This window comes from Notamacropus eugenii, chromosome 1 (genome assembly GCF_028372415.1).
Source record: "Notamacropus eugenii isolate mMacEug1 chromosome 1, mMacEug1.pri_v2, whole genome shotgun sequence".
Lineage (NCBI taxonomy): Eukaryota > Metazoa > Chordata > Mammalia > Diprotodontia > Macropodidae > Notamacropus > Notamacropus eugenii.
In genome coordinates this window covers 329875138-329902072 of record NC_092872.1, presented here as the reverse complement: position 1 = coordinate 329902072, position 26935 = coordinate 329875138, and the positions used below count along the sequence as shown (strand labels likewise).

Below are 26935 nucleotides of genomic sequence, written 5' to 3'. Positions count from 1 at the left end.
TCATTGACTGGTATTAAATCCCACCTTCTGCCACCTTCCTTCACTTATATCTCAATATCCTCAGGCAGCTAGGTGGTACAGTGGATAGAGTACCAATAGAGTCAGAAGAAGCTGAGTTCAAATCTTGCCTCAGACACTTCACACTCACTAGCTGTATGACCTTGCGCAAGTCACTTAACCCCAGTTGCATCATCCTGGGTCATCTCCAGTCATCCTGATGAATATCTGGTCACTGGATTCAGATGACTCTGGAGGAGAAGTAAGGCTGGTGACCTTGCACAACCCTCCTTCACTCAAAACCAAAGTCAAGTGCAAGTCATGTCATTATTCCTCTGATGGCATGGTCTTCTTCAGCAACGAAGGATGAACACAACAACAATCTCAGTTTCCTGGTAGTTCTTTGTGTAGCTTGATCTCAGCAAGTGTTTTGCTTTTTCTCTTTGTGCCATCCACAGCTTTCTTTGTCATTGTTCCTTCTGATGCATTTGCAGAGCTTTAGTAGAGAGTTTGTGGGGAATCTGGGCATTTTTAGTCCTAACATGCCATCATCTTTCTGTGGCCCCCATGTATTTGTATTAGTTAAGATTTTCTACATTCTTCCTCATTTCTTTCCAAGTGTATTTCTCTTTCCCACTTTTTTCTTTCCTCTGTTAAAACCAACAAAATAGAACAAAACTACTCTAAGGTCATATGTTTGTCTTATTTAGTTGTCTTTATGGCCCTTGAAGACAAAAGAATAATGAAGGTTCATTTTTTTCTTCTTTTGCTGGTAGAATCTTAGTACTTTGCAATTATTTAGTACTTTCCAATTGTTAAACCATTCAAGGTTTCTTTTAACTCCAATTTTTGTATTTCAAAGTTTCTACATGGCTTTTTTCTTTTCATCTGGAATTCTTTAAAGTCCTTTATCCTATCAAAAATCCATTTTATCCCCTCCAAGATTATATTTAGTTTTTCAGGGTAAGTTATTTTTCATTGTAAGTCTTTATTTTTTGTATTTGGAGATATATTCCAAGATTTTTTTCCCCTTTATAATGGTTGCTGCCAATCATTGTGTTATACAGACTATAATTCCTTGCTGCTTAAAGTCTCCAATTCTTACTGCTTACAGTACTTCCTTTTTTCTTTGATGTTGAAGCTCAGGATTTTGGTATGACATTACTTGGTGTTTTCAGTTTGGAATTTCTTTTAGGAAGTGATAAGTGAATTCTTTCTATTTTCCTTTTGCCTTTGGTTTCTAATAAATATATCTAGGAAATTTTCTTTCTTGAATTATAATGTGCATACCTTTTTTGTTTAGTTATAGTTTTTAAAGAGCCAAATTATTCTTAAATTCTCTATCCTCATTCTTTTTCCCATTCTTTTTTATGTGTAATAGATATCTTAAATTTTTCTTCATTTTTTTAGTCCTTTGACTATTTTAATATTTTTTTTTTCTCATGGAAGCATTGAGTACCATTTGCTTTATTCTAGTTTTCAAGGTGCCTGCTAATTGGGAAAAGTCTCCTTTCATCTGTGCTAAACTATTTATTCTCTTCTCAAAATTTTCTTCAAAATTCCATATTCATTTATAATTTTAGTTTTTATCTCTCTCTCTTTTTAAAATTTTCATGCAGCTACTCTTGTAATTCTTATAGCCAAGCTATTTTGTTCCTCTGAGGTTTTGCCTATACTTGTGTTTCTCTTCTTCTGGGTTTTACTTTTCTTCTGCTTCTTTTAATCCATACCATATATTCACTGTGTTCAGAGCTTTCTTCTATTTATTAATATTTTCATCCACAGATCCTAGATTAGGATTTTGCATTTCATCTTGGATGTATTAAGTAGGTCTTGTTTTTGGTCTTGTCCTCTTTATATCTGATCAGTGGCTGGTATTAAATCCTACCTTCTGACTCCTTCCTTCATTTCCATCCCAGTCTCCTTGTAGTTCATTGTGTAGCTTGGCCTTGGCAAGTCTCTTTCTTTTTCTCCTTGTGCCATCCACAATCAGGAGTTAGTTCTGCCTTTTGCTATATTCCTGACAGGTACCAGTGTGATTTTGGATATCACTCTGGTCTCAGGTTCCCTTCACAAGTCCCTCTTGTACTGAATCTCAGGCACCAATTTGGACCTTCTTCCGCTTGACACAATGCTATAAAATGCATATTTCTATATCCTGTGCCCAGTGTTCCATGTTCTATTTCCATGTTCCATACATTTCAGGTTCCCAATTATTAGAGTTTACCTTAGCTTGTGAATCCCCCTTCCCCATTTAGAGGGCCAGCTGACTTCAGGTCTGTTTGCAGGTGTGCTTGATGACTTTCCTGGTTTAGCTCTTTTCATCACCTTCCAAGTTTACCTGAGTTCGTGTAAGCTTGCCTGTTGTGATCCCTGTGTCAACCTCTACTGGTTTGTAGCTACATGTTAACAAGCTTAATTCTGTTTCCTGTCAGTTTTATTATTGGTCTTTCTAGGTTTCTTTTCAGATATTCGATTGATTTTTATGTGGAAGATGTAGGTTTTTCTATGACTGTTTGTATCATCATCCTAACCAGAAATATCTTGATAGGTTATTTTTAAAAAATATATCATAAGGGCTACAATATGAAATGACCAAATGATCCATGAAATTGTATTTCCTGTTGCCTCTGGATACATGATAAACACAACTTGGCCAATTCATTAATTTGTCTCTCCAAGGAAAATCTTTGAACTGCACCTTTCTTCTCTCTTCTCATTTCATTTATGATTAGAAGATGAAGATTGATTTTGTTCATTTCCTCCATTAGTATGCTTAAACAGTTTCACCAAACAGTAGTTAAGTGTAATTTTAAGTATCAGTAGTTAATATTTAGAGATGATCTAAAAACTGTGTGAATATTAGTAACTTTTGCCTTCTTTTCCAGTACTCTCTCGCTGTCATTATAGAATCTCAAGGAAGCTAAGGCCTCGTAAAACTGAGAGCCATCATTATATTTCTTTATTTCATAGGTTACCATAGCCAAAGCAAAACCACCAAATAGCCAGTCTACTGGTAACTCCCCTTAGCTAAATTGGTCCTCAGAAAACAGACAATCTGATGCCAAAATATTCTTAAAGCCTTTCCAGCATGGTAGAGTAAGCCAGAACTTTCTGTCTAGTTGGGAGATTGTGTGGGAATATACATATAAATATACATATACTCATGTATACATATCTACATATACATATATATATATAGCAATATAAGATATTATATAACATATTATATGACAAAAGATTCTACGGATAAGTACTACAGGAATTTGGAGGAATGGTATGCCACCAAGTGCTGGAGCACCTACAGAGGATATTAGAAGGAAATGTTTAATACTTTGCTGTCCTTTGAAACTCCATTTCTTATTTCCATTACTCTGAGTTGGTTGAACCCACACCTAGAAAGCATTCTCTCCTCACTTCTGATTCTTGGCATCCTGGTTTTCATGATTTTCATTTCATTTTCATTCTTCATGACTTAGCTTAAACACCACTTTCTGAATGAAGACATTTTTACCCCACAAGTTGAGTGCCCTTCCCACTGAAGTAATTTTGCATCTTCTCTGTATGTGTTTTGTGCATTACTATACAAGCATGTTATCTTCCTTATTTGAATGCAAGGGTTTTGAAGACAGGGACTGTTTCATTTCTGTCTTTGTTTCTATAATGCCTTTCACACTTCCTGACACATATATAGCATTTAAATAAATAATTAAATAAATGATCGAATAAACAAACAAGCAAGCAAATAAATCAACAAACAAACAAATAAATGTCTAGAGGGAGAAGCCAAGATGTCAGAGTAGAAGGACAGACCTAGTCTAGCTCTCCCTCTTTAGCCCACAAAACACCTGTAAAAATGACTCTAAGCAAATTATAGAGCAGCAGAAGCCACAAAATGACAGAGTGAAACAGATTTCCAGCCAAACACAGCCTGGAAGGCCAACAGGAAAGGTCTATTGCACTGGGCTCAGGGGAGAATGCAGCCCAGCCTGGGTCACATGATGGACAGGACTGGAGCAGGCTACAGGAATCACTGGTAGCAGCTGTGGTTCCCAGATTTCTCAACCCACAAATGCCTGATACAGCTTCAGAGGTCAGTAAGAAAACTCTTTCACCTGGGGGAGAGGGAAACCTGGTCTGGCCCCAGAGCAGCAGCAGCCATTACAGCAATAACTTCCACTTCTGGAGCCTTTGGCATAAAGACACTGAGGGAATTGAGCAGCTGATCTGGGTCTCAGTCCTGAGTGGCAGTCCTGGGGTGAGGAGGAGCACTGGCATGGTGGAGTTGGTGGCAGATATGGAGAGGGAAGCCTACTCACAGCTCCAGGGCAGCAAAAAGTGCTTGTGGTTACTCATAGACCAGAGCACAGGCAAGAAAAGAAGTAAACTCCTCTCCCTTGATTGTGCCACCTTGGAGGAACTGAGAACTTACAGGTCCCTAGAAATATCTCAGAGAACAGCTGCACAAAACCTCTGAAGCCTAGGGTAGTATACCCTCCACTTGATAAAAGACTCAAAAGTCAAGTAACTGGCTGGGAAAATGCCCCCAAAAGGGAAAAAATAAGACTATAGAAGATTACTTTCCAGGTGAAAAGGTATTTTTTTTCCATCTTTTCTGATGAGGAAGAACAAAGCATACCATCAGAGAAAGACAGAAAGGTCAAGACTTCTACATGAAAAACCTCCAAAAAAATATGCAATGGTCTCAGGCCATGGAAGAGCTCAAAAAGGATTTTCAAAATCAAGTAAGAGAGGTGGAGGAAAAATTGAGTAGAGAAATGAGAGCAATGCAAGAAAATAATGACAAGCGAGTCAACAGCTTGCTAAGGAGACTCAAAGAAATTCTGAAGAAAATAACACCTTTAAAAACAGACTAACCTAAATGATAAAAGAGGTCCAAAAAACAATGAGGAGAAGAATGCTTTAAAAGGCAGAATTGGCCAAATGGAAAAGGAATTTCAAAAGCTCACTGAAGGAAATATTTCTTTAAAAATTAGAATGAAGCAGATGGAAGCTAGTGAATTTACGAGAAACCAAGAAATTATAAAACAAAACCAAAAGAATGAAAAAATAGAAGACAACGTGAAATATCTCATTGGAAAAAACAACTGACCTGGAAAATAGATCCGGGAGAGATACTTTAAAAATTATTGGTCTTCCTGAAAATTATGATCAAAAGAAGAACCGGCATATCATCTCCCAAGAAATTATCCAGGAAAACTGACCTGATATTCTAGAACCAGAGGATAAAATAGAAATGGAAAGAATTCATAGATTACCTCCTGAAAGAGATCTGAAAAGGAAAACTCCTAGGAATATTGTAGCCAAATTCCAGAGTTCCCAGATCAAGGAGAAAATATTACAAGCAGTTAGAAAGAAATAATTCAAGTATTGTGGAAACACAATCAAGATAACATAGAATTTAACAGCTTCTAAAGTAAGTGCTTGGAATATAATTTTCCAGAGTTTAAAGGAGATAGGATTAAATCAAGAATCACCTACTCAGAAAAACTGAATATAATACTTCAGGGGAAAAAATGAAATTTCAATAAAATAAAGGACTTCCAAACATTCTTGTTGAAAAGCCCAGAACTGAATAGAAAATCTGACTTTCAAATGCAAGAATCAAGAGAAGCATGAAAATGTAAACAAGAAAGAGATACCTTAAGAAACTCATTAAAGTTGAACTATTTACATTCCTACATGGGAAGATCTTATTTGTAACTCATGAGTCCTTTTTCAGTATTAGAGAAGTTAGAGGGAATATACAAACATACATACGTGCATAGATATAGGTGGATATGGGTCTGTATGTATGTGTATATTATATATGTGTGGGTATGTATATATATGTGGGTATATGTGTGTATATATGTATACATATACATATATACACATAGACAGAGAGCACAGGGTGAGCTGAATATGAAGGGAAAATATCTAAAAAAATAAAATTTTCTGTGGAATGGAATGCACTAGGAGTAAGAGAAAGGGTGAGATAGAACATAGCAAAAATCTCACATAAAAAAGGGAAGAAAGAGTTTTGCAATGGGGGGGAAGAGGGGAGAGATGAAAGGAAATAATTGAACCTTACTCTCTTGGGATATGACTTTAGGAGGAATAACACACACTCAATTGGATATGGAAATCTATTTTACCCTGCAGGAAGGCAAAGGGGAAAGGGGCAGGAGAGAGAAGATAACAGAAGGGACTGCAAATTGGGGAAAGGGATAATCAGAAGCAAACATTATTGTGAGATGACAGGTCAAGGAAGAGAATGGAGTAAATTGAGGGCAGGATAGGATAGAGGGAAATGTGATTAGTCTTTTACAACATAGCTATTATGGAAGTGCTTTGCATTGTTACACAGGTATGACCTATATTGAATTGCTTGTTTTGTCAATGAGGGTGGAGAATGTGGAACTCAAAGCTTAAATAATGAATGTTGAAAATTGTTTCAGCATGCAACTGGAAATTAAGACATATAGGCAATGGAGTATAGACTCTATTTTGCTCTACAGAAAAATAGAGGGAAAGGAGGATGGAATAAGTGTGAGTAATGGAAGGGAGGACAGACTGGAGGAAAGGGTGGATGGGGTACATGCTGTCCTGGGGTGGGGGGTGGGGAGAGATGGGGAGAAAATTTAGAATTCAAATTCTTGTGTAAGTGAACATGGAGAACTGAAAAATAAATAAATTATATATTTAAAAGAAACAAACAAATAAATAAATAAATGCGTGTTAATTGGTTGTTAGATTCAAAAAGACCTTACTGACCAACCAATGGAAGAATTTGTTCTAGAGTATCTTTGACCATTTATCATATAGTCTCTGCTTAAAACTGCTAAGGAACATTAACTGGCAACAATTATTGTCTCATATTCACTACTGTCAAACCTGTACTTTGGTGATTGATTTCTTTAAAATAATGATATTTGATTGTATTTATCTTTAGGTATATAATTTTAGCTTGTCCTTTTCTTAAGTCTGTTATCTTTCATATCATTTTCACTCCTACTTTTGTGTTATCCAAATATTTAATATGTTACATTAAATTATGTAAATTATTGATAAAAAATGTTGAAAAGGTATTCCTGTGGCATATCAATCATGGCGTATTTTTGGATCAAAAGATCATTAACTAATACTCTCTGCATACCAAATTTAAATTCACATTGCAATGTCATCTAGTGTATTTTAAAAATAAAAGAATGAATGAAAAAATATTCATTAAACATATGTATTGAACATATATAGTAATTGTAATATATATATAAATATATACATATATGTATATATATTATACACACATATATATGTATACACACACACACACATATATATATATGTATATATATATATGTATATGTATAAACATATCTTTCCCTTGTCATCTCTGACTCTTGGCTTCCTTTGTTCTTCAAGTCAGAGCTAAAGTCCCACATTCTTCAAGAAACCTCTCAGTCCTCCTTAATCCTAGTTTCTTCCCTCTGAGACTGTTCCCAATTTATCCTTTACGTATCTTATGTGTACATAATTATATGAACATTGTCTCCCCCATTAGACTATGAAATCTTTGAGAGCAGGGACTGATTTTTGCTTTCTTTGTATTCCCTATTCTTAGAATAGTAGTTCCTGTCATATGATACATAAGCATTTTGCTAAGATTGAGGGGTACAAATAGAAAAACAAGGCAGTTCATCCTCTCAAAAAGAGATGACATGTGGGAATGAACCAGCCAAAATGACACTCCTTATTATCTAGGTCATCATAAGCAGGGGGCCATTGAGCTGAATTTATCCTTATGGCCACTGTTGTCTAAATTTTGTGATCAAATTTCACCTGTCCATGTCTCTGTCTTCCTTAGTACTTTCTTCTCTCTAAGCTTTCAGGACATTACTTTCTCCTGGTTCTCCTCCTACCTATTCAGCCACTCCTCAGTCTTCTTTGCTGAGTCCTCATCCAGATCCCTTTACAACCATCAGTGTCTCTCAGGCTTCTGTTCTGGGCCTTCTTCTCTTTTCCTTCTGTACCACTTGGCGATCTCATCTTACCCAAGCCTCTCTGCCAACTTCCAATCCTGCATTTTCAACTCTCTTAGCAATATCTCTAACTGGAGGTTCAGAAAACATCTTAAAGTCAATGTATCCAAAACAGAATTCATTATCTTTTCCCTTAAACGCTTTTCCTTCCTACTTTTCCTATTACTGTAGATGGCAATATCATCCTCCTAATCCCTCAGGCATGCAACCTAGGAGTCATCCTTCAGTCCTTACTATCTCTCACCCCTCTTCTGTCCTTCAACATGGCCACCACTGTAGTGCAGGCCCTCATCACCTTAATCCCATGGTATTGCAATAATCTGATTGTGGATCTGCTTGCTTCAAGTCTCTCCCCACTCTATTCTATGTTCCATTCAACCACAAATACAATTTTCCTAAAGCATAGGTCTAACTCTCCACTCAATAAACTCCAAAAGCTGCTTATAACCTTCAGGATCAAATATATATCAAAAATACAAATATCAAATACTCTGGTATTTTAAACCCTTTATAATTTAGTCTCTCCAGTATTCTTATACTTTATTCTTCACCATATCTTCTTTAATCCAGTAGCCTCCTGACTATTCCATGAACAAGATACTCCATCTCTTGACTCTGGGTATTTTCTCTGGCTGTTCTCCATACCCAGAACACTCTCCCTCTTCTGCTCTACTTACTGACCCCCCTGGCTTCTTTTAAATCCCAACTAAAATCACATCAAAGACTTTCCAAGCCCTCTCAATTCTAGTACCTTCACTTTGTTAATTGTTTTTCTCTTTATCCTGTATGTAGCTTACTTTGTAGGTATTTGTTTGCATGTTTTCACATTAGATTGTGAGATTCATGAGGGCAAGGATTATTGTTTGCCTATGTTTATACCCCCAGCACTTGGCAAAGTGCCTGCTACATAGTTGCATTTAATAAAAGTTTCTTTATGGTGATGATGACTATGACCAACCCACACCACCAACTAATTCAGATATAGGAGGAACTGGGTCAGAAAAAACCTAGGTCTGTTGGATCTCTGACTATTTTAACCTAAGCTCTTAAAAGAGAAACTGTAGAAGTGGTTACACATGTAGCCAGATGAAAATACTAATGTTTTCCTATATCGGTTACTCAACCAAAAGGCATTTATTAAGAGCTGGTTATGGGCCAGGCACTGTACTAAACACTGGGGATACAATAAAAGGCAAAAACAGAACTTGTTACCCCCTTTTAATGAGGGAGGGGGAGTAACAAATAAACAAGCAGATACATATGATATAAATTCAGAGTATATGAAAAGCAGTATGAAAAGAGAAGGCACTAGCAGCTAAGGAAGACCGGGAAAGGCTTCCTCTAGAAGGTAGGATTTGAATTGAGTCTTGAGGAAGCCTAAGAAGTCAAGATGAGGAAAGAGGAAATTCCAGGTCTGGAGTCAGTCGGTGCAAAAGCACAGAGATGGTAGATGGAGTATAAGATGTACCTGATATATAACTGCACATGTTCATTGATATATGTGGTAATTGTTGAAAATTATTGCTCATAATAAATGTATTACATACCATAGATTTGCCTAACAATGTACACTTTTATGTTTATCTATTTGCACATATGCTATTTTATGCATGTTCTGTTATGAAGTAGACCCTCTACTGTTCTTATTGCATTGCTTTTTATGCATATTTACTTATGTATTGTTGGAGCATGTGAATGTAATGTATCTTATATGTTAGACAAGCAGTCACTAGAGGGCTATGCAGAATTTGAGACGAATGACAAATATGCTCAATCACTCCCCAATTAACTATATGTAATGTTATCTGATGTACGTCATGGATATCAAGTTTTTCTCCGTGTGTGTGTGTGTGTGTGTGTGTGTGTGTGTGTGTGTGTACAGACACATGCACACACATATATTTATTTTCTTAAAAGTTTGCTAAAACTTTCTTTTTGTCTCATGAGTAAATAGTCTCCAAAGGATAATAATAATAGAAATCGTAAAACTCTTAATTGAGTGCTAAAAGTTCAGAGCTTTTGAAACTTTGGATCTCTCAAATAATATTTCTTAGTTGCTTAGGACCACGATTTAGAAATACAAACCAGGAAAACAGGTTAACAGATGACATAACTTTGGTTTCTGGATTTTCTTGAAACAAATTATCTACGGAATTCTGTGATAATAGCTCGGAGCTGAAACCAAAACTAATATTCGGGGTGGTGGTAGTGGTGGTGGTGTGAATCAGGGATTCCCAGGACCAGGAAACTTCATCTGCCTGTTATATATGAGGAAGAAGATTCTAGGGCCTAGATTTTTGTGTATATGTATATATGTATATCTTAGTGTTGCTCTTGCTTTAAGAAAAGTCCCATCTTTGTATCAGTGCACTGCAAAGAAAAGATCCCCAGTTCTTCATTGAATTCATTCTTCATTTGACTGCCAAGAGATTTTTCTTTATATCTCCCTGGATTCTTCTCTTCTGGCATATCTTTGTGAATAATAGCTCTCAGCAGATAACAAGTCCTAATCACAAAGGGCTGGGAAATGGGACTAGGCTTAAGCAAAAGCTTACACTTTCAGCCAGCTGGCCAGTAACTAACAGTACTGTCAGATGCCATTCAAAGGAAGGGAAAAGAGAAGGAATATGCTGCTTTGCTAAAGAGATTTTTGTCTCTATGGATGTTAACCACTCTGTGGACTTGCATTAAATTACTGATCCTGTCTTTAGCTTCTGGCTATATACTTTGGATGCCATGGTCCAATTAGTTGGGATTTTGAGGTCAAATAATTTGCTTTGTGCTGATTGTTAACTCTTCTGAGGCCTGTGATCACATTTCTGGTGTCTTGGTTGAACTCTTGGATTTTTTTGGACTATCACAGGCTCCACAATCTTTTCTGAATCCCTTTTTCTTTTTGGGACCCCTTATTATTCACTGGTAGGAAAACTTATGGTACTCTTTGATGAAGAAATGACAGGGATTTATAATCAACCTTGCATTCCCCCCAAATAGCATGTTTTGTAGCAAGAAATTAGGATATATAATTGCCATTCAAATTCAGTTATATTCAGCACTGACTGGGTGCACATGAGACCTGTACATTTGATGGGTATGTGTCTATTTGAGACCTTCACATTTTATAAAGAAAAGGGAAAAGATTTTAGAAGAAAAGAATAAAAAATGACCAGTAAATGAGATGTGTAAAGGACATGCAATTTTTCAACCTGTGAGACAGTCTAATTATCAAATTCTGAAGATTTCTAAAGGATGATTAAAAACAAATGAATGGACACAATAGTATTCCATCCATCTGAAAAAGGCAGAGTAACACTCGAGCTAAAGAGATCCCAATACTACCCAGCTAAGTCAAAGTGGTTAAACATTGCAGCTGCCCAGAAAGACTGAGTAATGGACCAATGTATCCAGTTAAGACTTTATTTGAGATGTACGGCCAATCCTTATTCCTCACTAACATCATACCCCACTGAAAACTTCAATAGGATCCCCAGGAGAAAGAATACTGAGGTCCTATAATTCCTGAGTTGTCAGTTTCCTTGGCCATGATTATTCCCTACACATGCCTCAGTACCATTATACTTTAAGTTTGTTGCCTACTCTTCCTCCTGTAGACTCTATACGTATTTGTGGAAGAGTATATCCTAGCTTGGGAAGGGGTGGGATGTTTTGTAAATACTATTCTTGCTATACTGTTTGAGTAAATAAATTACTTTGTGAAGAATTTAATGTTAAGGGAAAACACAGCTGTAGGGACTCATTAGCTATAATTTTAGGTGGATAGCTATTCATACCCCTAGACCCTCTAAAGTAGTAACAGTTGCCTCTCTGGGGTAACCAATCTATCAATGTCATCATATGTTGGAGTCATGAGCATAGAAATGGCATTGCACATTATCTTATCTGATACTTTCAACAACTTTGTCCACAACTAGTGACCAGAAAATGTGTGAAAAACAGGATTTGGAGACAAGTTCCTCTTATCTCTCAGTTCATCACTCTTTATACCAAATCACATGCCTCATGTAGAACTTCAATATATTTTCACACTTTCATAACATTTTGATAATATAGAATGAAGAAATATAATTATCACCATTTTAAGTAATAAATCACTGGCAAAGATATATTAGAAGTAATATCTTAATGTCTTCTCTAGTGTAAGTTGGAGCAATTTTTTTCTTACATGATATTGAAATCATTCCTGAGACTTGGTTGTATCAGAAGACTGAAAGTTCAGGCTGCTGACATTGTGTCCTATTCACCTGAGGACAAAAGAGTGACAAGGATTTCCAGGTTCCCTCTGATGCTTGGCTTTTGGACCACAAAGTGGAACTTAGGAAATGAGGGAGTTTTATTTGGCTAATTCATCTTGAGGTATCCTTGGTGCCTGCCCTCTTTGTTTATCCTTTTGTTCTGTCCAAGTAAATGTCCTTCTGTTGACTGTTGAATGGACTATGAGTGATTTAATTTGTTTCAAAATTCAACATAAACTACCAGGGAACTGATTTAAATTCAACCCAGTCCAGAACAACTGTGGTCTTTCATGATCAGAACAGGATGATCCTGCTGAAGTAGAAAATGAGCAATGAAGACAAATTTATGAACCTAGGCTGGTTTTCATGCTTCTTGTGGTGCCTTTGGTAATGCACCACATTAGTGAGATTATTACTAGATTATTAGTAATTACTAATTACTAGTGAGAGTAATTTTTTACTGGGAGGTGTCCCGACCTATTAGAGAATAAATTGGCACTGACTATTCAACATGTGTACTGGAGGATTTCGTCAGAATTCAGTTCATCTTCAAATCAATCAGGACGGATTAAATTTTGAGGGACTGAAAGCCCCTAAAATTAAAAAATACAGATTCTGCTTCTGCTTCTGGTCATCTTTGTATTACTAGCAGTCATCATTATGTAATTGCCTTAGTAGAGGTCCAGGTTCCTTCTAAGCTTTGCAGGAGTCATATTCATGTGTGGAGATAGAGAATGACTTTTTGGAAATGACAATACAACTAAGTGAGCAGTCTTCAGCCCCATACTGAGATATGGACATAGCCAGCCAGTTGAGAGGTAGTATGAGAAACCCCAACAGAGACAAAATGGAAACCAGAGCAGGTGCCTAGAATGTTAACATTATCTTTCAATTGTATTGAAGGAATTATTCAGTGTGTGAAGAGGCATGTATATGAGTGTGTACGTAACATGTGTACAGCATATATATGTAATGCAAGTATGTATACATAAATGCTTTTGCATATATATATGTACATATTTGTGTGTATATAACAGGGGGTAGTGTCATGTGGTTTTGGGGGAGACAAGAACAGATATCTCCCCCTACTCTTCTCCAAAGGAAACTTTCATTCTTACCAGAAGGGGAAACAGGTGTTTAGAGCCAGAAGCTACTGCTTAAGGAGAGGGGATACTGGGCTAGAATTAGATCTTTTTGCTCCTTTAAATATTATTAGTCTGAAGGATTTAAATTTTAGGTTCAAGTTAAATTCTTATTTCTTACTGGAAAAAAGGAGCCCCAAGCTTTATGTTCTAAGCTTGACTCCTTTCCCACTAAAACCAGTTCCACAATAAACATACTTAGCAAATAGCAAAGAGAAATTAAATCAAAACAGAAATCAGAGAAAATATACATATGAGAATATATCCCGGACAACATAGACTGAAGGAGCTCTTCCAGTGAGAATGAGGTAGTGCAGCACCATCAAGAGAGAGTCTCAATTCTCACCAAGCAGAAGTTACCCAAAGTCTCTAGCAGACTAAATGATAGATATGGAGGTTGCCAGCTCTCCTCATGTCAGTTTCTTCCCAGTCCTTTTCCTTACTGGGGGTTTAGGGAGGATGTTGAAGAGAGAATGGCATTATACATCTTCTCTCTCAAAGCTAGAAACCAGAAGACACTGAAGAGATTAGATTGCTTTTCTCTCCCACTCTTGCCAAATCCAACCCACCCCTTATGCAGGCACAGAGCATTAATATTCACCAAGAATCTGAAATCAGTAGTCTTTGGGGCTCAGATTGTATATGCATGAGTGTATATGCATACACATGTGCACATATATTCACATATATGCATATATGTGTATGTGTCTTGCATGTATATTATTTTGTGACAATCCTCTGGCACAAGGGAATCTCTTCTGGGAAGACATACGTTTCCCATATTGACCCTTGACTTTTATAACTTGGCTCACAGTGCCACATCCCTTCAGCATAGATGAGACTATCAACAGGTCAAGTCCTTGACTATGTATCCCATTTATGTATAAGGAGAGGTCCATAGGCCAGGGATGTTGGGGATGTTAGTTAATGAGTTCAAATGCTAAGAATAACATGCAAAACAATGGGAATCTGCTTAAAACGAAACTCTATTGTAAGCAATGGGGAAGAAACAAAAGGAGGAGAGAGAAAAGAAAACCTCCTACATTTCTCATTACTATAGAGGGCAGTATCATCCCCCTAGTTCCTCAAGCATGCAATCACATTTTGCCTCTCTAAGCCTGTTTCCTCATACTTAAAATGAGGGATTTAGACTAAATGATTTCTAAGGTCTCTTTCCAACTCTGATCCTCTTAGCACTCCAATCTTCACTGCAAGAAAGTCTTTCCTTGTTTCAAATAGGCAGCAGCACATAAAGGAAAGGGCACTTGAAAAAGCAGTTTGGAATCACAGGGCCTGGTTTCAAGTCCCAGTGTCAACCTCTTAGTTCATTTGGCTTTGGGCAAAATATTTTAATTCTGAATAAGCCTCACAGTAGTTTTGTGAGAATCAAATGGGAAAACATGTAAATCAGTTTGTCAACTATAAGGTACTACATGGATATTCTTATTATTGCTTAAAGATCATGTCAAATTATTTAGAAGGTAGGAGTCAGTGTGAGGACACCAGAAATGTATAAAAGGAATAATTTGCAATAAGATTAATTGCCTAATTTTTTTTCCTCCTATTTTCCTCCTTTTTCACCTAGGTCTGTGACCCAAAATAAAGAGGGTTTTGTAAACTTTGTTGTTGATTTGTTTCAGTTGCGTCTGACTCTACATGACACCATTTGGGGTTTTCTTGGCAAAGATATTGGAGTGGTTTGCCATTTCCTTATATCCTGCTCATTTTACAGATGAGGAAACTGAGGCAAACAGGGTTAGTGACTCAGGAAGATGAATCTTCCTGACATCAGTCTCAGCATTCTATCCATTGATATCTAGTTTACCTAAACATTTTTTATACTTGCCAAATATTCCCCATAATGACGATCCCTGAACCATCTTTGCCTTCTTATATATTTTTATAAGAATAATGATAAAGAACAATTTTACAAGATTCTATTTTCTGACTACCATTTGCTTTCTCTGTGAAGGTAGTAATATCGTGAAACTCAATATGCAGCTTATTTGATTTTTTTTGTTTGTTTGTTTGTTTTGGATTCAATATGTTGAGATGGTAACTGTGACCATTTCTTGAAGAACCCTTAGAAAACATTGGAAGAATCCTTTTCAAACCAAAGAACCTGATCCACTGGACTGTTATTTACTGAATGTTGGGTTTAGGGTCCAGAGGCACTATGCTAGGATTCAAAGAATCATTCAACAGTAGTCTCATATATCTACTAGGTCATTCCTAAGATTCAAGACACATTTTCTAGCATATTCTATTTTCCGAAGTTGAAGAACTTGAAACTCCTAGATGCAGAGTACCAATTCAATTCAAAATGCATTTATCTGAACAGGCCATAATGCCAGCAATGATTTACAATCATAGAATATTAGCAACAGAATTGATTTAAAAGGCTATCTACTCTGTCCTGTATATGAACAGTAATCCCTTTTGAAATATTTCTGACAAATGGTCACGTAGCCCCTACTTGAATACCACTAATGAGAGGGAACATATTGGAGTCCCTCCCAAGACAGTCCATTCTACTTTTGAACAGCTCTAGTTGTTAGGAAATTTTTTTCTCCTTAAAATGATCTTAAATATGCCTCCCCATCTACTCTTTAGTCCTTCTTCTTCCCTCTAGGGCTAAGAAGCATAAATGTAGTGCCTCTTGTATGTGTCAACCCTTGAAATATGTGAAAGTAGCTATCATGTACATTTTAAAAATATCTCTTCTCCAGATGCATCTCCATTTAGTTCAATTCATCCTTGTATGGCATGTTCTACAATGAAAACAATTTCATCATCCTCTGTATCCATTCCAGTTTGTCAATGTCCTTCCTAAAACGTGATTCCCATAACTGAAAACAGTAACCATAACAGTTTCCATAAAAGAACACCTGTTCTAACCAACACAGGGTATAGCAAGACAACAACCTACTTCTATATCTCTAATAATTTAACATCAGCTCACAATAACTTCTTATCTTTTTTGGGTCACACATTTGACTAATATATTTGTAGTCTACTAAAATCCCCACATTTTTAATGTTATCTGTTGACTACCCATATCTGTACAACACTGGACAGTTAAGTATACTGATGTCTGTTCTTGTATCCTGACATTTTCATCTATTGTGATATCTCTCTACTTTGTGTTATCTAAAAAATCAATAAGCATACTGTCTACACCTTCATCAAAGCTGTTAACAAAAATGTTGAAAACCAGAAAGCTGAGGGCACCTGAAGGCTAAGAGCATTTCACTAGATATTTCCCTCTAACTTGATGTGTTAATTTCCAAAGAAGATTATTTGTTTTGAGAGGAAAAGTGATAAGAAATCAAGTCTTATCCTCATCTCCCTTGATATATGCCCAGTTTGAGGTGGGGTAAGTGTAAAAACTGTTTAGGTAACTAGGTGGCACAAAGGATAGAATGTCAGGCCTGGAGTCAGGAAGATTCATCTTCCTGTGTCCAAATTTGGCTGAGACACTGTGTGACATTGGGTAAGTCACTTAACCCTTTGGCTCAGTTTCCTCTTTTGTAAAATGAGCTGGAGAAAGAAATGGCAAACCACTCCAATATCTTTGTCAAGAAAACCCTAAATGGTGTCATGTAGAGTCAGATGCTACTGAAACAATTCAGGAACAACGAAGTTTACAAAACCTTCTTCATTCTGGTCACAGATCCAGATATGCCTTGTTACAAATTAAGTAATGGGTAACAAGTGAAAAAAACATAATTTTTGGAATGACTATTAGTGACCTAGATGTAGAAGCCCTTTTCTAGGCTTTTTAAAATAATTTCTAAAAATAAATTATCTCCTCCAAACTCCTATCATCACCATAGGAATGACTCTCTGACAATCTGCTTCCATTTCTGGAACATAGTAGGCATTGAAGTTAATTGATTGATCTACCTAATCTGACTATGATGCTGTGTGAAAATATTTCATCATCTCCCTCTTCTTAAGGCAGATTATAGAAAATGGCACACTTTCATAGAGTGATCATTATGTTCATCTGGTTTTGTTTGCCTTTTTTTCTTTTTAATACAGGAGTGTTCTTTAGGGATGGGAGTGGGAATGAGAGTGGTACATAACAGGAAATGATTGTGGTGTCAGAAACAAAAGGCATCAATAATTATAAAAAACAAAACCAAACACTGTGAGGGGTCAGGGAAGTTGGAGCTAAGATGGCAGAGTGGGGGGAAAAAATGTGGTGAGCTCAGCTCCACAAACTACTCCAGAAAGATATAGAAAATACACCAGACCAAATCCTGAAGAGCAAATCCAGAAAAAGTCCCAGTGAATCATTTGTTTGACCCCACTCAGCATAGGGAAACAGGGAAGTCTATCTACACTGGGGATAAGATCATCTCAAAGCACACTGGGAATACTTTAACATCCAAGGAGAGACTTCACACCAGGGCAAGAAGAGGTCCCAGACAGGTGCCAACTGGCAGCTTTGCCACACACTACCTAGTAACAGGTCACATATTCAAGGCAGACTGAAAAAAAAGGGGTAGAGTCCATGGTGAGGGAGACTGTAGGTGGTGAACTGAGAAAGGAGGAGGTCTAGAAGCAAGCAGCAGCAGCAACAGTATGATTCAGATCCCAGGTGCAGAGCAGGGTCTTCCTTACAGCCTACAAAGAAATAACTGAGGTAGAAATCCCAGCTAAAAGTTAAGCCTACTGTTCTGTGGCACTGAATCCACAGAGCTTTCAAGCTGGCTGACAAGGGCTGATTCCAGCAGTCTATTCCTGCACTGACCCAAACACAGTTCAGAAATTTGAATATCTCATACCAGCAGAGTAACACTCAGACTTCACACTGAATCAGATCGTTTTGAGGTTCTTAGCTTGTCCCGAAGATCCTGGAATAACATAACGCTCAAAACCCCAAGAAAAAAGCAACAAGACCAGCCCAGGTCTTCTTTTCAGAAGTGTGGAAGAGCCCAGCCCTAATATCAAGATGTTACAGAGCAAAAACCACCATCCTGGAAAACAGATGAAGAAGAAAAATATGAAAAATCATTGAATTATCTGAATGCCATGACCAGAAAAAGAGTCTAGACGTCTTATTTCAAGAAATCTTAAAAGAATACTGCCTAGAGCTCCTAGAACCAGAGGGCAAAGTGGAAATAGGCAGAATCCAGTGGTCACCTCATGAGGGAAACCTGAAAATGAAAAATCTTGGGAACATCATAACTGAAACCCATAGCTTTTTAGGTCAAAGAAAAACATGCAGTCAGAAAGAATTCAAGTACTGAGAAGCCACAATCAGGAGTGCAAATGATTTAGCAGCCACCATGTATTTAAAGAAAAACTGCTGTATGTGCTCTTACCCCAGTTCTCTCTTAGTTGACATTCAATATCGGGATAAAATGAGGCATTTGTGATTCATTGAGCAAAGGAAGGTTTACTTTGTCCAAACACAGCAAGCATATACATTAAGGATACAGTGACCCTTAATTTCTCTGGCTTTGGCCTCCCTCATCTCCATCACCACTCTTATTCTTTCCTCCTGCTAAATCCTCTTCCTCCTCTCTTTTTCCCTTTCCCTCCTATTTCCCTGTTTAGTGCTAAGCAAAATAAACACCAGAGATGGACAGATCTATTTGTAGTTCTTTTTGCAATGTCAAATGATGGTAATCTGGGAGGTACCTATAAATTGAGGAATAGATGAACAAATTAATGGTATATTTTTTATAAATATAACCATTGTGAAAATGTATTTTGATTGACTCTATATGGTTTTTTCTTATGTTTTCAAGTAGGGGGAAGTGTTTGGTATGGGAAGGTGAGAAGTCTAGCTGAAACAAATAAAAAAAAGTTTTAATTAAAGAAAGCATCATGAGCAAATATGCAAATTTCATCTGTAAAATGGGGATAATAAAATTTAAGCTATGTCCTTCAAAGGTTATTGTGTGGGTCAAAGTACATAAGGGCTTGGCAACTATAAAGTACAACTGTAAATATAAATTTTCATTACTTTTATTTCTAGACAATGAGTATTTTGATGGTTTAGTTGTTGATTACTTACCCACAATCACCTAGACAGTAATCATCTGAGATATGATTTGAACCTAGGTCTTCTGATTCCAGAATCAATTTTCTTTCCATTGTTCCACTCTATTCCAAGTCCAGAACTCTAATTCATCTCACTCTGCTGTCTCTTCTAGCACTATATAAATGTTAGCTATTATAATGTCATACAAATGCTATGTGATTATTCGACTAATACTTTGGGGGTCTTGAAAGACTAGTGCTAATATAATGTTACAAAATTCATATTATTACAAAACAATATTGTTAATGGATAACTGCACAAACTATTTTAGTATAATGGGTTTTAGACAACAATTTTGAAAGCAATTTCATATTTATTATCTTATTTAATCTACACGATAACCCTAGGAAGTAGGCAAGTAGGTATTTAGGTATTTTTTAAAGAGAAACAAATTGAACTTCAGAGACCTTGTGTTTTGCTCAAGGTCACACAAGTCAGCAAGTAAACCACAGGACTGGAACTCAAACACAGATCTGATGACTCCGAATCTAGTACTTTTTTGATTAGGTCATGCTGCCAAAATTTTAAAGTGGTAGTGTGAAAGTATTTTTCTCTTCTTATAAAAGAAAAGAATGACATTGTGTAAGCACATTTCACTCATTTTGCAGTCGCTGCATTGTTTTTCACTGTTGAAACACCCTGTTGGTTCTAAAATCCCTTTAAACCTATAGGGCACCTGTATGGCCCAGGTCCAAGAAGTCTTATAGAAACTTTCACATTTTATACTCCTAGTCACTTAGGAATTTTCATAGGGTAGGAATAGTGATTCAATTGAATTTTTTAGAAAACACTGGCATTATCCTCCTTTATAGATGGAAACATGCAATGGTTAAGCTCTTTTGTTATTTGTTTCTGCTTTTAAAGTAGAAATCAGGTGTACTTTGCCCCCTTGAGGGCTTTCTCTTGAATAGAGTGATATCATAGCATAACTGTGTATTTGTTTCTCTGTTTACTGATGATATGTAAAGAGTCTTCTGAACCATTGCTTTACAGAGGAGGTAGGCAAGCAGCATGGGGTATGCTGTGAAAAAATTGTTACCCAGCTTGCAGTGCAAGAACGAAAGTTTAAAAACTTATCAGAACTTCCCAGCAAATTCATTATAAAGGAACTTAATGTGAGCTCTGCTGGGCATAAAAATAGGCTAAGAATTTGTCTGAAGGAAAGTGACTCCCACATAAGCCCTAATTAAGTACTTTGATGTCAGAAAGCATACCAGGGGAGGGAAGCAAGTTAAAGGAAATCAAATCAAACCAATTTGAAGGACCAAAATTCAAATAGAGGAAGAACTTTTAAACATTTGTTTTCTTTTTTCTTGTTTCTTTTCTTGTTCTAGTCTTTCTTTTTTCTCTTCTTTTTCATTGCCATGAAGGAAGAATAGATTCAGAAACAATGTGTTGTAAATTCTTCAGCCAATTACCTCAGTGACTTGCTACTACTGTTTATAATGCACAGAATGTCACAGGCTGTTTTGCAGCGGTCCCAAGTTGGTTTGTTAATAACAGGAAGCTAGCACTTCCTAGTACAGTGGATCAGCTACACGTGAAAATAAATGCAAAAAACCTGGAGGGGAATAGCAGCAGACTGAGATTAGCCTTTATTTAATTTAACATTTGGGGGTCCAACACACAAATGAGCATTTTAGTAGGCTTCATGGTGGAAGTTGCTGTCATTTGTAAAATATTCTGGCCAATTAGCTAATAGTGCGCTTGGATTTCTCCTGTTTTGATACAGTAATACTAAGTACATTGTGAAGCCCAATTATACAAATCATCCCCATATGCCATGCCAGTCTTTCTTTATGAACTGTGTTTATAAATCCTGTGTGAGGAAATGTGTACTTCAGCAATTTAGACCATGTGTAAAAACATAGCCAATGGGATTGTCAAGAAAACAAGTTCCAGCCGATGAAATCCTAACGGGTTCCTCTGGACTAGTATGTGCTTGGGCTGGGCAGTGTGACTTTTCCATTTAGATACATATTCCTTTCTGGTGTTAAACATACTTGGGGCTTTTGTTTCCTTTTTTTGTTAGTTAATTCTTCTTTTCTTTTAGGATCCAACCTTGGAGTTTTGGAGAAAATTTGGGATTGGTCTTCTCTCTGGCATAATCGCTTCAATCATTAACATTCCTTTTGATGTTGCCAAAAGTAGGATTCAAGGGCCACAGCCAGTTCCTGGAGAGATCAAGTATAGAACCTGTTTTAAAACAATGGCAATGATCTATCAGGAAGAAGGGTAACATTCCTATTTTAATAATGGCAAAAACCTATGGTTTTGTTCAACTATTGTAAAAACTGTATTTTACTTCCATTTTTTATTAGGGCTATAAAGCCCTTTGCTTTGTGCATACATCTGAGGAGCTCTATGCAACATCTGAGAAACTTACTGTAAAGTGAGAGAATTCTCTGATGTTTGCAAAGGGTTCTGACACCATCAAAGTTTATGTTCTGCCACACTACAGTACACTTCATTCATCTCCAGTGCCTATATTTGCTGAGAGGCCCAAGATGAGTTTTTTACTTATCAATTCACATCATATTTATTAGTGGATTTTTGTTTAAATGTAAGACCAGAAAATTTAAATGTTTGACTGAAAATCAAATTGAAATATAACCTTTACCATATACTTCTATGAGGGTGAATATGAGAAGTGTGAGCATCATGTCTTTGAACTGTGAAATCTTTCCTTTCCTTTGCCTTTCTAATTTTTATATCTCTCTCAAGCTAAAAAGTAACATTTTTATTTTGACTGTGCTATATTTTGCTCATAAGCCAGGATTGACTTGGAGGTTTAAAAATTCACTTATAGAAGTCATTTTGCCCATGTAACAGCTGTCTTGAAAATAAGACTCTCTCTGAAAGGAAAAACCATCTTACTGATGAAAGGCATGTTTCTGATTGGACAGGATCAGGAAAGATTTGGTAATGGAGCATTGATTAACTCTTTCTCCTCATCCAATTGACTGCATAGGCCACTTAGGCAGGTACTGTCTGGTTTTGAATATGTGTAATTTCAAATGATTACTTTTAAGTGCAGGGCTAGCATCTAGAGACAATCCTATTTTGTTTTCGTAGTAAAAATGTTTCTCAATCCTTCTGATTGTAGGTTTTTTGCTTTGTACAAAGGTTTACTTCCCAAGATTATGAGACTTGGACCAGGTAACGATGTCTCCATTATATCTATCCTTTCTTCTTTGTTTTCCTGGTGTCCTTTCTTTAAAAAAACAAAACAAGACAAAACATACCTATCACCAACACAATAAAAATTCCCCACACAGCAAAACAGTAGAAAAAAGAGAAACCTGGAGGATTTAAATTCATTAGTGAATCTTTAAGACAGTTGTCTATACCTTTTCAAAAAAACATATTTATAACCTTACTGAAATCCTAGTAGAAGATGAACACCAAGTTAAGTAAATACAAAGAAAAAAAACAACAACTCAGAAAAACCCACACACTTGGGCTGTCTTAGTGACTTCATAACTTCATACTGAAGGGAGTATCTTCTATTAGAAAACAAGCATCCCATCAAAAAATCCTTCTGCTCCCAGTTTATTCTTGGATCCTGCCTTGCCTCCATTTTCAGAGAACAACCACTAAAAGTGTTGGGATGAAGAGGGGAATAAGAGAAAAGATGTCAAATTGCCTTAGAGAAGTATTCCTTTTCTTTGCAAGAAAGCTTCATAAGCCGATGTCTGGTTTGTCCCCATAACTTCAGAAAAAGGACAGACCCAAGCAAGATGATAATTTTGTTTCTTACAATTGTCCTAAATAATAATGATAATAATAATTCACCTTATGATAATAATATTGCATCTTAAGTTAAGCACTTTACATATATTTTCTCAGTTGATACATACAGTACATGACCTTTCCTTGCCTCTGTCTTTAGACAGAAACACCTGTGTGAAAACTCTTGATTTTCTTTACTTAAGGAGGGAAGCACACACACACACACACACACACACACACACACACACACACACACACACACACACTCCGGTAGTTATATCTCACAGGGAAAGTCAGCTATCCCTATGTAAATAGACAATAATATTCTTCTAGATTCAACCCTGTGCAAATAACTCCGGATTATATGCAACCTTGTGAATAAGTGCAAAAGTATGCAGTAGACCACACATATTAGTTACCGGCCCACACTCATTTACTCAACCACCCTGGTAATAAAATTAATTACTCCAATACCCTCTTCTATTCTTAACTTGTCTTCTACTTTTAACATTCACCCCTATTAAAAGGGAAATAACTTTGGGGCTCTACTTATGAATCTGATTTTTCACCACCTCCAAACCTGACCAGAAGCTAGTAATCAATAATCATGATGCATTTCCATCCATTCAGGATGATCTTTCTCTGCCTCTTCCCCTCCCCCACCCCAAATCTCTACTTAAACTTTTTCTTCAGACAGGCTTTTGAAGATGGATTTGGGCCAGGATATGGTCCACCTGCCTTACTTTCATTACGCCATACACTAACACAGTAGTAAAGAATGTTGACTTTAAAAAAAAAAATTGTTTTGCAAGTACATTTTCCTTTACCACCCAGTAAAAGATTTCATGTTAGAGCAAATCATAGTCACTCCTGTAGGGAAAGGGTCTAAAGACAGTGGTGACCAGGGAGAATTTAGCTAAAGTGGTAATTGAGTGGAACCTTAATCTGAAACTCTTAAATGATCTTAACCCAAGTTTGCTTGCAAATGTTTGGTTGGCTTTAGAATTTTTTTTTTCCCATGAGGTATTCTCAATTGCTATGGTGTTAAAACCAATTAGGAAGATTGTTTTCAACTTACTATTCAGCCTAAGCAAAGTTTTAAATGATTGGATACCTATTGAAAGATCTGACTTCTTTTGTTCCCATTACACAAACCTCACCAATTTCAAAGAAAATTAAAATGAGAGGGGGTGTATGTGAAAGTTTGGAAGTAATGATAAACATGCTACCTCAGGAAGAGAGAGGGAGGACATAGGATTTACATGATTACTCCTAGGCTAAAGAATCACCTACCATTCAGGTATTGCCTAAATGAAGAACCTTATCTTATAGATAAAGAAAATTAGGCCCAGAAAGGTTAAATGATTTGTCCCCATTCAGGGCAACTTGTAAATGAAAAAACCAGGACTTAACATTAGGGCTTTCTATGTAACTCCTAGGGCAGTGTTTATTTTTATTATAATGCTGCTTAAGGATCCAATCCAACTCCTGCCCAACTTAAAATTATTGGTACAGTGTAGCTAAGAGACTCGGTCCTTCTTTCAAAGAAAGTATCTTGTAGTATATAGTTTAATCTCATAACATCATCTGAGCCATCTAATTCTGCATGTTCTTGGCTTCCATTGTGAACATATAATTATAATAGAGGAAAAAGAGATTACAGATTGCTAACCTCTTGAAATGTGATCATTTCAGCTTGCTGATGATAGAAAGGAGATGCTGCAGTTGAGTGGAATCTAGTAGAAAAAAATTTATTCATAAGCTAAAAATGAAAAAATCTTATGTATATGATTACAGAAGCATGTGAAGCCCTTAGTTTTATAAAAGTTTGTGGCAGTGCACGTCTAGTGCACTAGAGTCTAGTTCTATTCTCCCATAAAATGTAAATCATTCATCTCTCTCTCCCTCCTCCAGTGTTACAGAAATTCTGCATAAAGTATGTGTAAGCTTCTGATAGTTTTCATACAGTTCTACATAGAGTGTGAGTAAATACAGCATTGAGCACCTCAGATTACTGTAGTAGTATTAGAGAGAATATACTCCCTTCAAAATGCTCAAGCAGCTGTCCTGTCTGTGACTTACTTCATACAGGATCATCACCAACCCCCAGCTCTCCACCCTTATAGTTTCCATCACTTTCTGTCTAAATCTTAGGATTAAAAAATAAAGTGTCAAACACTATCCTTCTAAACTACATCAGTCATTTTTGCATTATAGTTTTAGATAATAATCCTGGCATTCATTGCAATGCAATTTGAAGCGATCTTCTGTTTGACATCATTGTAAGAGAAAGTCTCTGATGTTTTTCTTTTTTTGAGGAAGCTTTTTCCCGAATACTACTGAGACAATTAAATTATGGACTAAGAAAAATATAAGTCTTTTGATTTCATTTGAAGATTCTAAAAATGTGTATTTGCATTCAGACCATATCTTGACATGATTAAATGTGGTTGTATCTACTTTTTAAAATTAAAAATGGTTTGAAAAGTCTGATGGGAAATCATGAAAATTGATGTGGTCTTGATTTTTATGAGACTTCTATGATAACATGTATAATGTATAATATATGATTATATCATATGTATATACATAAATATACACATGTGAGTGTATATATATACATATATGTATATGCACACGCATCGATAATTATTTATAGTTTTTCTCCATTACACTGAGCAGAGCATTGAAAGACACAGAAAGACAGTAAAGAAAAGACTGCAGATACCACAAGAATTGAATAATAATAATCTTTTTTTCTTTTTTTTAGGTGGTGCAGTGATGCTTTTGGCTTATGAATATGTATATGGTTGGCTTCAGGAAAACTGGTGATTCAAGCATTGCTTATAAAATCTCTTTTTTTCTTTGAGATAATGGACATCTGCTCTATAACACAGTGATCAGAGCAGAATCTATTATTAGTGTTGACAGGCAGATAAACTATAAAGGAGAAAGCAACTTTCCTCAAGAACATACACATTTAGAAATTATTTAAATATGTCTCTGGATATATTTTAAACTGTAATTGTGATCATGTCATCTGGACCATGGAGAGAAAAGTAATCTAGAGCAAATATGTAATCAGAATGGGAGAATACTCATATAGAAACCACATTTATAGGAATGACTTGAATGAATTCGATAGCATTTTGTTGACTCAATTCATATTTCATCTTCACTATAACAATAATTACCTTATCGTACAAAGTCAAAGAAAAATATGTGCAAGAAAATTAAGTTATTTTGTTGGTATTTTAACAGTGCTCAAATGCTTAGATGAAAAGCAAGGTTTTTTAAATTTGTTTAAATATCCTATAAGATTAAATTCTTAAGTGGTTTAATTTTTAAAGATACTGTGAAAATATTTCAAGCACATACAAATGGACATTTATTGTACAAAAACCTTTGGAATAGTGATACCAAAGTTAATTTTTAAATGTTTTAATTATTCCCATTAGTAACGCTTTCACTATTTGAAATAATCTGAATGAATATGATGCCATAAATACCGTGATATATATGAACGTTCTTCTCATATATATGCATATATATGTTCATATATATGTATATATAAATTTAACCGATTATCACATTGTTTTGTACTGTTGTTTGAAATGGACCAAGTTTACAAATCATAATGTCAGAAATTCTTGACTGGGAAACATTACTTTTCAATACAATAAACTCTCCTTTCTTGAATCTGTATTTGGA

At 36.1% G+C, this 26935-nt stretch overlaps 1 protein-coding gene across 3 annotated transcripts in view; it reads left to right on the top strand.

The window, feature by feature from the left end:
* SLC25A21 (solute carrier family 25 member 21) overlaps positions 1 to 26923 on the top strand; it is a 759060-nt gene extending 732137 nt beyond the window's left edge. For all 3 annotated transcript variants that reach the window (XM_072629746.1, XM_072629748.1, XM_072629747.1), the window contains 3 exons: positions 21546 to 21727; positions 22599 to 22651; positions 25995 to 26923. In XM_072629746.1, the coding sequence (XP_072485847.1) occupies positions 21546 to 21727; positions 22599 to 22651; positions 25995 to 26056 (297 nt within the window). In that variant the 3' untranslated portion in view covers positions 26057 to 26923. The remainder of the gene's footprint in view (positions 1 to 21545; positions 21728 to 22598; positions 22652 to 25994) is intronic.
* Positions 26924 to 26935: the final 12 nt, after the last annotated feature.